General features: G+C 39.7%; 1 protein-coding gene across 1 annotated transcript; it reads right to left on the reverse strand.

Annotated features, from left to right (window-relative positions):
• Positions 1-7,166: 7,166 nt before the first annotated feature.
• LOC137026207 (4-galactosyl-N-acetylglucosaminide 3-alpha-L-fucosyltransferase 9-like) lies at positions 7,167-8,267 on the reverse strand. The gene has a single exon (XM_067393469.1). The coding sequence runs from the start codon at positions 8,265-8,267 to the stop codon at positions 7,167-7,169; it is 1,101 nt and encodes a 366-aa protein (XP_067249570.1).
• Positions 8,268-16,644: the final 8,377 nt, after the last annotated feature.

The following is a 16,644-nucleotide window of genomic DNA, read 5'->3' on the forward strand; positions in this document are numbered from 1 at the left end:
CCTGGCCCTCCTCCAGGGGTGGAAGAGCAGCCCCACCCATCTCTGGGTCGCCCGTCTCAGGGGTGATTCTCACCAACCAGTTAAACAGCTGCAGAGACGGGAGGCGTCATCTCCCCGCAATGGATACAGCAGAGCCTGCTGGGCCGGAGTTTCTTGCAGGGGACGACACCCTTGGCGACGAGCAGACTGAGGGGCGGCCCAAGAGGAACTCAATGGTTTGTCATGGGAAGCTCCCCTATCCGCTACTAACTGAGGAGAACCGCTGGGCTCAGTCCTCGACAGTGTCACCGAAGGCCACCTCGTAAGATGGGAGCATTGAGAAAGCATTTAGCTTGACAACCTCTCACACCTCACAAGGTAAGCCAGGGGGCACTTCTGGACCACGGAGGTGGACATCGTCTGGCTGAGGGCCTGCGCCGTGACTTTGATCACGGTTAGTCAACAAGCGCAGCTCAACCCCAGCACAGAACTACCCTCATGCAAAAAGAGTGCCTTGGCCTCACATGCAGGGTGGGTGTGGTCTGTGTACAGCCACCCCATCCAAGAGGGTAGTGAGAGAGGAAAAACTTATGCAGATTGGCACCTTTGGCATTCCATATTTATGGCACCAATATACCCCCATACTGCCAAGTTTTCCATGCACATCTGGAAGACCCAGGAAAGCATGGCTGTAAACTCTGAATCTGAGTCAGCATAAGCACACACCATTACAGTGGACAGCGTCACCCTCATTTCCAGAGCATAACAGCACTCTCTCCGATGCTGCAATCGACGTCTGTCCCTCAGCTGGAGCTCTGAATGAAATGCTAGGTTCCCCTATGAAAAGGACCAGCAATCCAATCCAGAAACTGCACAGCTTGCAATGCGCTAGAGAGGGAGGGGCCCTAGGGGGTTGGTTCCCCGAAGGAACCCCTCAACCTCATGTCACCCAAGCCATATCAGCAAAGTAGACCTCTTCTGGTGCACCAGAGAGGGCGCTACAATGGAGATTACGCAAGGGAACCGCGCATCTAGAGCGCCGAGCGAGCGCTGGGTTGCCGTGACAGCCCGCGCTGCAGCCCGGCAGCTCGACGGCACACGACACGCAGAGGAGCGAGAGGTTTGCCCTCGCTGATCTCCGCGGTCTCCCAGAGTGTCGGGCAGAGCCGCGGCTGTGCTTTTACACACAAGCGGCAGCTGGCCAACAACAGAGGGGACTCAAGCTTCCCGGAGAAAGAAGAGTCACGACCGGCGTGTCGACGTGATCATGTTCTCATATGAAAACATGAACACCCACGAACATCATTTCAGCACGCGCCCAGACATGCGAAACGGTGATCGTGGCCGTCAGTGAGGACAGGAACGATCGCATCCAGAAACACAAGTAGGATGTCGTCTTTAAAAAGACGCGAATCTACTTGTGTAAGCTCTTTCAGGGACTTTACTCTTTTAGAAGTGCTGAAGCACGCAGGGGAACGGCCACCGCAACACAGACAGGGATTGTGTGCAGCCTGTCATGTGCTTTCTCTCTCTTTGAAGGCGCTCACTCTTACCAGCCGTAAAAACGGCATTTCAGCGCTCAAAAGCGCACCGTACCGGCCGTGAGAACAGCCTTCTGACGCTGTCAAACAGCTATTTGCTCAAAAACGGCAAACGAAACAGAAAAAGAGAGGACGTCGACCCCGCTGCTGTGCTGTTCGCCCGCACTCTGAAAAAAAGAGAAGTTCAACCAAAAGCTTGACTCGTCTTCTAGCAGACACTCGCTTGCAGAGAACAGGAACAACACCGTTCGGCTCCGAAGCGAAAAGCTGAAGATGCAACGCACCTGCTGCTCATTATATACCCGCGCTGCGAGGCGAGCAGCTGATGCATATGATTGCATGCCAATGTGCATTGGCTCGTTTAGTTACACTCGAAGTAGATTGGCCTCTCTAGCGAGATTCCTATTCGTCTGTCTGTCCGACGTACGTCGAACGTGACCGACTGAATGGGAACTGTGTTTAACCAATTAACAGAAAAATATAGCAATTTCATTGTGATCAACATCATGGCAAGTCTGGTGTCTTATTACACCAGACTTGCCATGATGTTGATCATAATGAAATTGCTATATTTTTCTGTTAATTGGTTAAACATACACTATGTGACAGAATAAATCAGTGATGACTTGAGGTCATCATATTCATATGACAGACTGAAGTCATCATCGTGTAACAATAAATCAGTGATGACTTGAGGTCATCATATTCATATGACGGACTGAAGACATCATCGTGTAACAATAAATCAGTGATGACTTGAGGTCATCATATTCATATGACGGACTGAAGTCATCATCGTGTAACAATAAATCAGTGATGACTTGAGGTCATCATATTCATATGACGGACTGAAGACATCATCGTGTAACAATAAATCAGTGATGACTTGAGGTCATCATATTCATATGATGGACTGAAGTCATCATCGTGTTACAATAAATCAGTGATGACTTGAGGTCATCATATTCATATGATGGACTGAAGTCATCATCGTGTAACAATAAATCAGTGATGACTTGAGGTCATCATATTCATATGACAGACTGAAGTCATCATCGTGTAACAATAAATCAGTGATGACTTGAGGTCATCATATTCATATGACGGACTGAAGACATCATCGTGTAACAATAAATCAGTGATGACTTGAGGTCATCATATTCATATGACGGACTGAAGTCATCATCGTGTAACAATAAATCAGTGATGACTTGAGGTCATCATATTCATATGACGGACTGAAGACATCATCGTGTAACAATAAATCAGTGATGACTTGAGGTCATCATATTCATATGATGGACTGAAGTCATCATCGTGTTACAATAAATCAGTGATGACTTGAGGTCATCATATTCATATGATGGACTGAAGTCATCATCGTGTAACAATAAATCAGTGATGACTTGAGGTCATCATATTCATATGACGGACTGAAGACATCATCGTGTAACAATAAATCAGTGATGACTTGAGGTCATCATATTCATATGACGGACTGAAGACATCATCGTGTAACAGAATAAATCAGTGATGACTTGAGGTCATCATATTTATATGACGGACTGAAGACATCATCGTGTAACAATAAATCAGTGATGACTTGAGGTCATCATATTCATGTGACGGACTGAAGTCATCATCGTGTAACAGAATAAATCAGTGATGACTTGAGGTCATCATATTCATATGACGGACTGAAGTCATCATCGTGTAACAGAATAAATCAGTGATGACTTGAGGTCATCATATTCATATGACGGACTGAAGTCATCATCGTGTAACAATAAATCAGTGATGACTTGAGGTCATCATATTCATATGACGGACTGAAGACATCATCGTGTAACAGAATAAATCAGTGATGACTTGAGGTCATCATATTCATGTGACGGACTGAAGTCATCATCGTGTAACAGAATAAATCAGTGATGACTTGAGGTCATCATATTCATGTGACGGACTGAAGTCATCATCGTGTAACAGAATAAATCAGTGATGACTTGAGGTCATCATATTCATATGACGGACTGAAGTCATCATCGTGTAACAATAAATCAGTGATGACTTGAGGTCATCATATTCATATGACGGACTGAAGACATCATCGTGTAACAGAATAAATCAGTGATGACTTGAGGTCATCATATTCATGTGACGGACTGAAGTCATCATCGTGTAACAGAATAAATCAGTGATGACTTGAGGTCATCATATTCATATGACGGACTGAAGTCATCATCGTGTAACAGAATAAATCAGTGATGACTTGAGGTCATCATATTCATGTGACGGACTGAAGTCATCATCGTGTAACAGAATAAATCAGTGATGACTTGAGGTCATCATATTCATATGACGGACTGAAGTCATCATCGTGTAACAGAATAAATCAGTGATGACTTGAGGTCATCATATTCATATGACGGACTGAAGACATCATCGTGTAACAATAAATCAGTGATGACTTGAGGTCATCATTTTCATATGACGGTCTGAAGACATCATCGTGTAACAATAAATCAGTGATGACTTGAGGTCATCATTTTCATATGACGGTCTGAAGACATCATCGTGTAACAATAAATCAGTGATGACTTGAGGTCATCATTTTCATATGACGGTCTGAAGTCATCATCGTGTAACAATAAATCAGTGATGACTTGAGGTCATCATATTCATGTGACGGACTGAAGTCATCATCGTGTAACAGAATAAATCAGTGATGACTTGAGGTCATCATATTCATATGACGGACTGAAGACATCATCGTGTAACAATAAATCAGTGATGACTTGAGGTCATCATATTCATATGACGGACTGAAGACATCATCGTGTAACAGAATAAATCAGTGATGACTTGAGGTCATCATATTCATATGACGGACTGAAGACATCATCGTGTAACAGAATAAATCAGTGATGACTTGAGGTCATCATATTCATATGACGGACTGAAGACATCATCGTGTAACAGAATAAATCAGTGATGACTTGAGGTCATCATATTCATATGACGGACTATCGTGTAACAATAAATCAGTGATGACTTGAGGTCATCATATTCATATGACGGACTGAAGTCATCATCGTGTAACAATAAATCAGTGATGACTTGAGGTCATCATATTCATGTGACGGACTGAAGTCATCATCGTGTAACAGAATAAATCAGTGATGACTTGAGGTCATCATATTCATATGACGGACTGAAGACATCATCGTGTAACAATAAATCAGTGATGACTTGAGGTCATCATATTCATATGACGGACTGAAGACATCATCATGTAACAGAATAAATCAGTGATGACTTGAGGTCATCATATTCATATGACGGACTGAAGACATCATCGTGTAACAATAAATCAGTGATGACTTGAGGTCATCATATTCATATGACGGACTGAAGTCATCATCGTGTAACAATAAATCAGTGATGACTTGAGGTCATCATATTCATATGACGGACTGAAGACATCATCGTGTAACAATAAATCAGTGATGACTTGAGGTCATCATATTCATGTGACGGACTGAAGACATCATCATAACAGAATTAATAATTACGAGCTGAATTGTCTGCGCGGAGTGCAAACTAGCGCTGTTTTGTTCCGCATTTTTTGCGGTTTGATGTGGACGCAACAGAAACTGGCAGTGACACCGCACATGCCAATTAAACATATTTAACTGGCCGGCATGAAATGAGCTCGCAAAATGCTTAGATGCAGTCCGTAACGTTAGCCGTTTTAATAGGTAACTTAGGCGCGCTAAATAATAATAATAATAAATAATAATAATAATAATAATAATAATAATAATAAATTAAAATAAAAACCCTAAACTGTTCTTTCAGATTGTTTTAGTTCATCATTTTATTTTCACTATTATCATCACCTAACTAACTGCTGTAAATTAATAAGAGAAAGTAAAAAGCATATAGTCTTACCTTGTAAATTGAGCACTCAGAAGCGTGTTTTACAGGTTTTTTTTTTTTTTTTTTGCACCTTGGCGGGCTCTGCAGGGGGGCACACGGTGATGACGTCATAAACGTTGATTGGATGACGCTGTTGTTGTCTCTGGGTCATCATTAAAAATATTGGTCTCAGGAAAACAACCACTTGGCAAAATCATGACGTGCACTGTGGGCTGAGGACGTCCATGATGAAGCTATGTTGTGTGTTCCTTCTGTTTTGGTAGTCCCGCAAGTAACTTTGTTTCAAGAACTGCAATCCTTTGTAGAAGTCTGTGTCAGTTTGTGCAGCAGGTAGATTCTTCAACCAGAGGAGGCATATTATTTCTAATCCTTTTGGATGTAGGCAGCTGTGTTTTCCCTTCTCCGGAATGTAAGCTGATGGCTGCCGTCAGTGGGAGGCTGGTTGGATAAAAATTCTCCTTTTTTGTAGCAATTCTTCCAGTTAAAAAGATTGTTGTTGCAAAGATTTGTCGTTTAAGCACTGTGTTGATTGGCTGAAGTTAAAATTAGGAGATAAAATATAAAAGCAATAGAGCAAAGCGCGGAGCTGTAAGCAAGAGCGTCCGAACAGTAACGAATAGCCTACAAGAATACCATAAACAGATAGATTGTACATAGCATCCACACACACACACCTTACATCAATTTGGGAATAGTAACAGTAAAGAAAAGGACAACTGAAGGACAGCATTATGATGGGATAAAAGCCAATAGAAAGTTAAGCTATACAAAAAAACAACAACAAAAACAAAACATGATGCCTTTTAGTCTGAGTCCGTTTCATCCGATGCCTTTTCGTCTAAAGCCTTTTGGTCTGAGGCTGTTTAGTTCGATGCCTAATTGTACAAGACCTGACACCTGACGTCATTTTTCCTGACCCGAAGCCTTTCAGTCTGAGGTGCGAAGCCGGTTTGTCCAGTGACTGAAGCCTTTTACGGTGCTTTCCAAATGGGATATATCGCCCTCTGAAGGGCACTTCGGAGTGAAAACAATCATGGCCACCATATTGAAGGGTCGCTCCAAACCGAAGTGCTCAAAACAGGCCACTTCAAAGGGCCCTTCGGAATGAAGGATTTCAAAGGGTACAACTTATGGACACTTCGGGCCCCCATGATCCTTTGCACAGGGAAGTTGTTTGATGTCACAGGAGGCTCGGAGTTCGATTTTACCTATACATGCATGTATAGTATTTTTCTATACTACTGTAATATTTATAGGAGTTAGATTTGGTATATTATTATGGTCAAAACAACATTGTACTTCAACAAAAATACTTTAAAGCTCCCTTTATCAGTCCATTCAAATGTTTCAAATACATAGACACAATATACAATATGGTGCGGTAAACCGAAAATAAATAAACAAATAAATAAACTAACGTTAAACAAAGGGCGCAGCTTGCACAATCTACTCCTTCTTGATTGTCTCCTTTAAGATGATGCAGAAGTGCATTCCAAGAGTTTTTTTTGACCCCTACACCCTTCATCCCTTTGAAGCTCTTTTTTTTCCTTTATATTATTTCATTGAAAGTATATAAAATGAAATCATCTTAAAAGAGCTACAACCATACATCAGTACTGATTGATCATCAAAATACTAAATACTACATACTAAAACCCCAGTATCAAAAATAATTCATAGAAAAAAATTATATTTCATAACTTCTCTTTAGTTGAAATACCATTCATAAATATCGTGAGCTTCTTTATATTCTCTGTGTCTTGCTATATAGTCACAGGCAGTGCAGATAGCCAGAACAAACTCTTGGTTCTGTTGTATTAAATGAGGAGTTGGAGTGAGATGTTTCCTCCAGGTAAAGAACTTGCCATATGCTTCGTCGTCCTTGTCCAGCTGAAGCAGATATTCTGCTAGTGACTTTGCATCTGGGAAGTCATTCACATGAATAAATGCGTTGCCAGGAACAAAGTTTTCATAGTTTTTTCTGGGAGGACCCAAAACCACAGGTACGGTACCTGCAGCAAGCGGCCCGTTGATCTTCTCCGTGATGTAGTCCTTGTGGATGGAGTTCTCAAAGGAAAGGTAAAACTTGCAACTCGCCATAGTAGGATAGTAGTCGTTATAATCCAGAAATGATGAATACGCCCTCCCGTACATATGCACGTCAATGTATTTGCTGAATTCTCTGTAAAAAACGTTCCTTGCGCTGACACCTGTTGAAAGATCGTTGTTACTCACAATCCAACACACCAGTTTGTCTTTTTTGGGAATCACAAACTCCTCAGGTTTCTTCCTGGGGGTCAAGTGCATCCGTACAGGAATGTCCGCATCCTGTCTGTAGCTGAGAGTGAGATTGAACAGGTTTTCCAGACCTGGTATTTTTTTCGTGTTGGTCGGCGATTCCAAATGTAACCAAATCCACCTCTGGAACGGAGGACGAGGAGATGGAGGAAGGTTGGACAGGTCCCAGCTGATGCCCCTGTGATAAACCATAACAGCGTCTGCATCGCTGTAGAGAAATCTATCATCCGTCAACTGACAGTTATCAATTTTGTACAACGTTTTGCAGTCACTCAGGTCAAACCTGTAATTTTCAGGCCAGGTCCACAGCAGAAGTACAGGTTTGTCTTCTACTGCATCAGTAATAGAGCTTTTGCTTTTGACACATTTGTTTTGATCAGGTCTAGGAAGTGGAGGTGGACATTTCTTTGAAGGTGAGAACCAAGAAAACATGACTATCAGAAAGATGACACCTGCCGACGTCACTATTAGACCCAGACGACACAACGATGAGCCATTTGACCTTGACATTTTTGGATCTGAAAGGAATTATTGAAGAAAAAAAGAAAAAAAAGTCAATATTTGCTTTCACAGACAAGAACAAACATAAATTCCTCAATAAAAAGACTACAATCACAGCTCTGTGGGAGACAAAGGCTACTAAAATTAATTAAATTAATAATTAACTTTATTAACTTAATAAAATCTCTGAATATCATTTACTTGATAGTTTGAGTTGAACGTACCAAAATAACTGACAAGGTTTTTTTTTAATAAAAGAATTTAGTATTTGACTAACCAGTTAGTTTTTAAAAATTAGACCCTTCATTTTCACTTTTCCGGGTTTCTCAGAAGCTGAAGTCATTGTAGTTGGGTAAACTTTTATGGCGATGAATGAGAGACTTCATTAAATATATTTTTTGTGTTTCCATTTGCACAAATAGCAAAAGAAAAATTCCACAATAATAGTAAAAGTTTAGTGTGAGATGAAAACGAATCATTGCCTTAATAATAAAAAAAAAAAACCTGAAACTTCAGTTTTGTTTTAAACAATTTTAGTTTTTTTTTTTTTTTTAACATTTTTTAAATGAATGCAGTTAATTCAGTTTCTCACCTGAATAAAATGTAGTTTGGCGTCACATATAAAGCCAGCGTCTGAGGATTACACTAGATCAGTGGTGTCCAAACTCATTCCCGGAGGGCCACTGCCCTGCAGCTTAGCTCCCACTTGCCTCAACACACCTGAGGTTCTAGCCTAGTAAGACCTTGAATAGCTAGTTCAGGTGTGTTTATTTAGGGCTGGAGTTAAACTAGAGGAACAGAATTGGACACAGATGATTAGATAGATACAAATTTTACTAGATTTTTGTGAAGAAAAAAAAAAAAAAAAAGTTTGTAATTATTGTAATTAATGGTGTTTGTAACACCTGCAGGATATACCAGTGCTTGAAAAAAAGATTTATGACACAGACTAATCACAATTCAGTATACAGATATCTATGATACCATCCCTCCTGCCATTTAGACATGACCAAACACACCCAAACCAGTTCATCAAGATTTGCCCAAAACCATAGCTGTACCCTAGTGAAAAAAAAAGTATGCTAAGTATACTTGCAGCAAGACTACACTCTAAAAAATGCTGGGATAAAAACAACCCAAGTTGGGTTGAAAATGGACAAACCCAGCGATTGGGTTGTTTTAACCCAGCGGTTGGGTTAAAACAACCCCCCCAATATTCAAATCCATCAGTTACAACCCCCCCAATATTTCAACATGAAAATCACAGAAGATCATTTAATTCATTTATTTTGTAACAATAATTTTGTTTCTAATCGAATATGAGTTTGTCATAATAAATTAGTCAAAAAGTACCCCCCTTCCATTGAACCGATTGGTAACGCCCAACCAATGCGCGTCGCATTTTCACCAAAACAACGCGAGTTCTGTTTGAATGGAGAGCACGGGAAGCACCAAAAAATGAAGAGAACCGTTGCCCAGCCGACTATATTAAACTTCTGTTCAAAGAGGGACATTAAAAAGAATAAAGCATGTACTGAGAAGGAGGCATGAAAACATTGTAGGTACACTCCACATATATTTTAGCTATCTAATCCGTTGCAATTTACCCATAACTATCAGTGTAACTGTAACCAATTACTAAAACAGCCGTCTGTTTTTTACTTCATTTTTCAATAGCGTCTTATCAATGACAAAAGTATTCTTATCGGTGTTTGTTTTCTTCCTTAATCTGACTTTTGAACGAATTGGCTGAATGAACGATTTAAGTATATTAAAACGTCGAATCGCTGCCACCTGCGGTTTCAATATTTAACAATTTCTTTCTTTTTAGGATCACTCCGTTATGTTAGAATTTGATGAATGGTTATAAATTCCATAAAGTTATGATAGATAGATAGATAGATAGATAGATAGATAGATAGATAGATAGATAGATAGATAGATAGATAGATAGATAGATAGATAGATAGAGAAGAAATAAATGATCCAATAACGCCTCAAATACAACAGATTTTTTTTTTTAATTAAAAAAAAAAAATAACAGGCAGCATACCAACGCTCTATATATATCAAATATATTTAAAGGTTCATTATTTTTTAAATAAATAGTTAAGAAGTGCCCTTTTTTCCACTTGAGCCCCTGCCCCCCAAAATGTCTGTGCATTTGTGTGCACTGTGAATGTACTTATAATGAACAATAGTATATATACAATATTAAGATCAGCAGAGAGAGAGAGAGAGCTAACAATTTCATGTTGCAAAAAAGGTAAAATTATTCTGCAGTATGCAAATGCAAAGCGTTTATTTGCAAGGAAGATTTACATTCACTGGCACATGCAAGTGAACCGAGAAAGATGTGTTTGTCTTGAAATAGCAGCAGATTTTTTTAAAAACATTGTACTGCTTTATTGGTCCCAGGTGAAAAAAATACTATAGTAATTTATAGTAAATAGTGTTTTTGTACGGAGCCCCTAAAGGGACATGGTGGTAGAAAAAAAATGGGAAGGAAAGAAATTTTACGTGGTGGTGGAAAAAAATTTGGGATGGGAGGATTTTTTTTTTTTTTTTTTTTTAAAATCTTTTGTGTTCCCTTGCAAAGATTGCGTTACCTAGCAAAGAATGCATTCCCTCGCAAAGATGTTTTGCGTTCCCCCGCAAAGATGTTTTGCGTTCCCCTTAAAGATTGCGTTCCCTCGTGTCGTGGATGAACCTTGCGGTTAAAGGTGAGGAAGACAACATAATTTCCATTTGACGCCCAAAAATTTATTTCACAAAAAAAATAAATCCCAAGATGCAAAAAGAAAATAAGCAGTGTTACCCAAAAATAAATAATAAATTATACAAACAAGGGACACCAAACAGTATTAAAAGTGGCGGTACTCCGACCACGCTCACGTCAATTTACCACACCCCCACTGTGGCCATCTTAACATCCTGGCCCCACCTATGGAAGATGCCATAATACAGACAACATACATCCACCACAAATAACTATATATTTACACAACTCCAGATATTTTGCCCCCAACATCTCTTCCCAAAATCCCCGGTCAGTGTAAATGTAGAAAGTGTGCATGTACATGTGAAATGAGGGAACGTGCCCCATAGTCCGCACATGGTCACGGAGTATCTTCGTGACACCTCGCAAAGATTTTTTGCGTTCCCTCGCAAAGATGTTTGCCTTCCCTCGCAAAGTTATAATCGTTCCCTTGCTGTGAGCTCGGACAAACACTTCCTCTTTAATGTCCCGCTGGCTGGCAGTGTTTCAGTTAGTAACATACGTTAATAATGCACACAAATAATGCGCGGCTCATTGCGCAGTTTTTTAACTTGTTGGACTAAAAAATGGTTTGGTCTCTATGAACAGTTATTGCAGTCTATTGCACTTTTCAGACGGTCCCTTCAGGCGTGTATCTCCGCTGCCTGCTCATAGAGACCAATTTATTATAAAGCACATTTGAGGAAAATTGGGTTGTTGTAGCTTGCATATGGTTGGAAGTAGCTGCATTTGTGTTTTAACAACGTTTAGCTCACGAGTTATTAATCCGGGAAGCTCGAATCTGTGAATATATTGCCAACTGAACTGCTTGACATAAGCACTGACTGCATTTCTTCATTTTTGAGTCCAACAAGTTCAAACTTTATGAGCCGCGCATTATTTGTGTGCATTATTGTATGTTACTAACTGAAACACTACTGCCAGCCAGCGGGACATTAAAGAGGAAGTTTGTCCGAGCTCACAAGGGAACGATTACAACTTTGCGAGGGAACAAAACATCTTTGTGAGGGAACGCAATCTTTGTGAGGGAACGCAAAACATCTTTGTGAAGTACCCTCGGTTGTTTATTGGTTGCTGTCAGGTAAACTGTGAACCTATCAGGACCGGTGTTATAATATATTCGGTTCCTGAAATATAGGCTGCGTCCAAAAACCTAGGTAGCTGTCTTGCTGCCTCGCTATCTTATAAGAGAATGACTTGTACGACAGCATTTGTGCATGAAGGTACCTCACGAAATAACAGTTTAATGATCTACAGCAATATAGCGCGAGCTTGGAGAGAACTAAACAAATATTTAATTACTACAGTAGTAATTTCTCGATAGAAATTATATCAAAATTGAAATATGTTGATCAAAATCGTACATTTATACACAAATGAGCAGCAAACGCAACTTTCGTACGCCATCTTTATTTTTCTCAACTGTCACAGAATGGAAAGCACAGGATTGTGGGATATCAAAGGCAGCTAAGGATACATCTTTGCTTCCTTCAAAAATCGATCTGAGGAAGGTATCTAATGAGAGAGGAAGTAACGCTAACATTGGATTCGGACGTGCCTTGATGCTTTACTACCTTGAAATGTGTCCTCGGAAGGCAGCATTTTCCAGTTTTCGGACGCAGCCATTCTGTTCCACTGGGTGGCGCTTACGTGAATATTCAGGGGGTGCTTCTCAATTCTTATTTGTGCATCCTCGTTTCCTTTCCTCGCTTCCTTTCGTCTTAGCTCCACCCCTTCAGGATGCGAGGGAAGGACGCAAGGAAAAGAAGTGAGGATGGAGGAATTGAATCAAGTGAAATGATATATCCTCGCTCTCTTTAGCGTCACTTCAAAGCGTCATCAGTTGCACTCGAGGAATCTATCCACATGTTGTTAAAGTTTGGTTATTTAAAAAAATATAATAAATATTAATAAAGCAAGATGCCTCGTTGAAATATATGAGGTAAAAAGTTTATTTAAACTGTAAAAGTAAAGCATACATTTAAATTATTGTGACAGATATGAAGGGTGGAGGAGAATTTATGCGTGCGTCAGGTTTCTCGACGAGAAAGACTTCCGCAAAGGATGCACCGGTGTATCCTCGCTCATGACTCCTCAGGAAGCCTCCTCACTCCTCGATCCTCGCCTCCTCGCGGTGCAATTAGAGAATTGAGATGTCCTTCAAGATGGCTGAGCTCCATCGTTTTCCGGGTCATAGGATGGAGGACGGAAGAGCGAGGAGACGAGGAGGGATATTGAGAAGCACCCATGATATCCTCATTTTGTGGGCGTGTCCTTGAGACAACGCGCAAGCGAACGGAACTGAAAATATTAGTAGATGCTTCTCAAATCGCATCGGTTTAATGTATTATTTCGAAAAGGTAATAAAATATTCATTTAGAATATATCTTTGGAACTTTGTTTTGATGACAGTCTTCATGCCAGCAGCTACTTAAATGTTATTTTTGTTCAAAATATTATAATTATGATAGGATGGTATAAAATGGGAGGGCATTGGTTACCTGGGATGCGTTGTCATCCGTGCCGCCCCTTTACGGGAGTCCGCCATTTATGAATGGAAGGATGTTTGGTGTGCCATCCCTGCTTCATGCTGCTGCATGTTTTGGGGAGGCTTTTTCAGGGAATATTTATTTATAAAGTTGTTTTTTTGGCGTAGCTTGTCGACGAATAATGAACTGCACTCTATGATCAGCAACCACGCATAGTACCGCGCTGTGAACGTCTCCTGGTATGTGCGACAATAGGTTGCTTGTTTGTATTTTTATGATTTTATTCGTAACTCTGCTATTTCTGTTGGCAGGTTGATTTTTAAATGCTCAAGGGTTTCATCGCTGTACGATGCGACGGAATGTCTAGTGATATAACGCACTGCTGCCTTGCCTGGGTTTCAATCCTGTCAACTGTCTGTGTGCGCGTGTGTGTGTAACTGCAGGCCAAATTATCGCTCGCCGTGGATTGAGTACACATGCGTCAAGCGAGGCCATTCTTTGGCCGTTTTGTGCCTCGAGTGTGCGGGTGATCGTGGTTTGGTTTCCTTTTTGTTTATCTTTTGTATTTGTTTTGAATTGTAAAAACACTGAATGTAATGTTTTCTTTGTCAGTTTAAATTTTAGTTTTTTTTTTTTTTTTTTTTTTTTTTTTTTTATTTTGCAGAAGAATGGGAGGAGAGCCAATTGGCTCGTTTAATGGCGTCCACATTGAGTGCTGTGCTTTATAGGTTGGAGTGATGTGGTTTATGGTTTAAGTGTGGTGTGACAATTAAAGGGTTGCGGCAGACCATCTCCTTTTTTTAAACTTCTTTATTTTATGTATATTGTTTTTGTAAAGTCGTTTTTGTTTCTTTAGTGACCTGTTATTATGGAACCCTTGTGAGATGATGCGACAGTTTTTAACTTTTGTACACTTTAATAAAGCTGCCTCATCTGCGTAATCCTTTGCCTGTGTCTCTACTCACCCACCAATTGGTAAGGAATTTTTGTTGCTATATTATAAAATTTCCATGGGTATAAAAAAAAACAAAAAAACGGTGGCGTAGTTGGACTCAAGTGCGATCTTTGGGTATGGCCGGGACACACGAGGGAACGCAAAAGATTTGTAAAAAAAAAAAAATCCCATCCCAATTTTTTTTTTTTTTTTTTCCATCACCATGTAAAATTTCCTTCCTTCCCTTTTTTTTTTTTTTCTTCCACCATGTCCCTTTAGGGGCTCCGTATTTTTGAACCATACTGTAGTAAATAATATAATTTTAAAAATAATTTTAAACACAAATTGGTTATTTTTGAGCACAATCACCATATCTCCAACAGAAGTGAGTTCTGACTTCGCTAATGTTCTCACCTAATTTGATTATGTATCCTGTATTTGCCTGCCTGTGTTACTCACTGTGTATTTATGTTCCCAGACTACAACTGTCTCTTTTGTCTGATCATACTCTTTGTGTTTGACACACTTGCATGTCTTTGGTTACATATCTTTCTGTCCCGGATATTTGACTTTAACTCTTTATTGTTGAACTTGGGCAATAAGTATCTGCACACGGATTCTGACATTTTTTATTTGATAGTTGATGAAAATGGCTTCGTATTTTGTATCAAAATACTTTAGTGTTTTGTATTTTTGTAGTTTTAAAATACTGTAAAATACTTTGTAAGAAGTCTACATGATGACATCATAAAAATGCGGCATCTGATTGGTGCTTACTCAATAATTTGCAGAGACTTAAGTTCAGAACAGAAAACTGATCCATGGAAGAAGGTAGTCAGACTAAAACTTACTGTGTTGAGCCATATAATATGAGTTTGAATGTGTCGATGAATGTATCCAAACAGTTGCTCACTTGTGTAATAAATCACATAATATACTAAAGTGTCTTTGGTGTTTCCATGGTTTCTACAAAATAAAACTGAGAAAAATAAAAAAACTGAAAACCGGAAACTGAGGGTAATATGGGTATGATATAGTGCTGGGCGGTATGACCAAAATTTTATATCACGATATTTTTCAAAATTATATCGGTTTCATGGTATATGACGGTATTTTTTGCCCCTATGCATGACCAGGCGTTAACCACATTTTCTATTGATTGAGAGAAGAAATACTGCAGTAGATTGACTAGAATGCCCTGTTTTACTGTCATGATGAGTGAAAAATTCCACACTAGAGTTCATACAGGTTTACAAAGCCCCACAAAACGATGCTGTGGGGAGACAACAACCAATAAAACACATACCTGCAACACTCATTACATACACATGAATATTAAAATATGACCATGGAGATAGAAAATAAAGCAGTTGAGGGCACCTTAAGCATTTTAAAAATCTAACCCTTTATAAAAACAAACTGCCAAAACGAGGGAGAAACGCGGAAGAACTATTTTCAGTACATTTAAGAGCACTACAGTCTCTGAACAAATGACACACGTACGTTTAACACAGAAAGAATCCAGCAGAGGGCTGGCGCAAAATGCGGCATCGGCATCTCGCAGCGGCACTTCCGGCGGCATCTCCAGCGTCCAGGGACTTATTCGGCAGCTGTCGCTAGAGCGGCATCAGCGGCCGCGGCATCGGCATCGGCATCTAGAGCAGCCAGGGACTTTATTCGGCAGCACCTGCCGCTGGCCAATATAATTCGATGTTGTTTTTTATTTTATTTTAAAAACTACATTTAATCAAAATAATATAATATACCAGAAGACTATCTTTTGTAAGCATTTATCACAAATTTTGTTAATAACGTTCTGAATCTCCACTACATCAGATAAAGTAAATCACATGTTTTGATAAAATAAAACTGCAATGTTATCCATTGCTTTGAAATGCACATGAATATAAACTGATATTTATACAGAAATTAATTTCTGATAGACTATGCTGTACAAAGCTGAATTGCGGCATCTCATAGCGGCATTTCAGGTGTCATCTCCAGCAGCCACGGATATTCTTCTAATTTTAAAAAGCTACATTGCAACAAAATAGCATTATATATCACAGGACTGTCATTTGTAAGCATTTATCATTAATTTTGTTAATATGTAGGCCTTTTCTGACGCTGCAGTTGCTATCAGAGCACGCTGAAATGACTGCGTGTACAGTCTTATGGTATAGC

Source organism: Chanodichthys erythropterus, chromosome 9, assembly GCF_024489055.1.
Source record: "Chanodichthys erythropterus isolate Z2021 chromosome 9, ASM2448905v1, whole genome shotgun sequence".
In the NCBI taxonomy this organism is placed as follows: Eukaryota; Metazoa; Chordata; class Actinopteri; order Cypriniformes; family Xenocyprididae; genus Chanodichthys; species Chanodichthys erythropterus.

What these genes read in the sequence shown, in the direction of transcription:
- LOC137026207 (XM_067393469.1), bottom strand. Translation starts at nt 8,267, where the DNA reads ATGTCAAGGTCAAATGGCTCATCGTTGTGTCGTCTGGGTCTAATAGTG.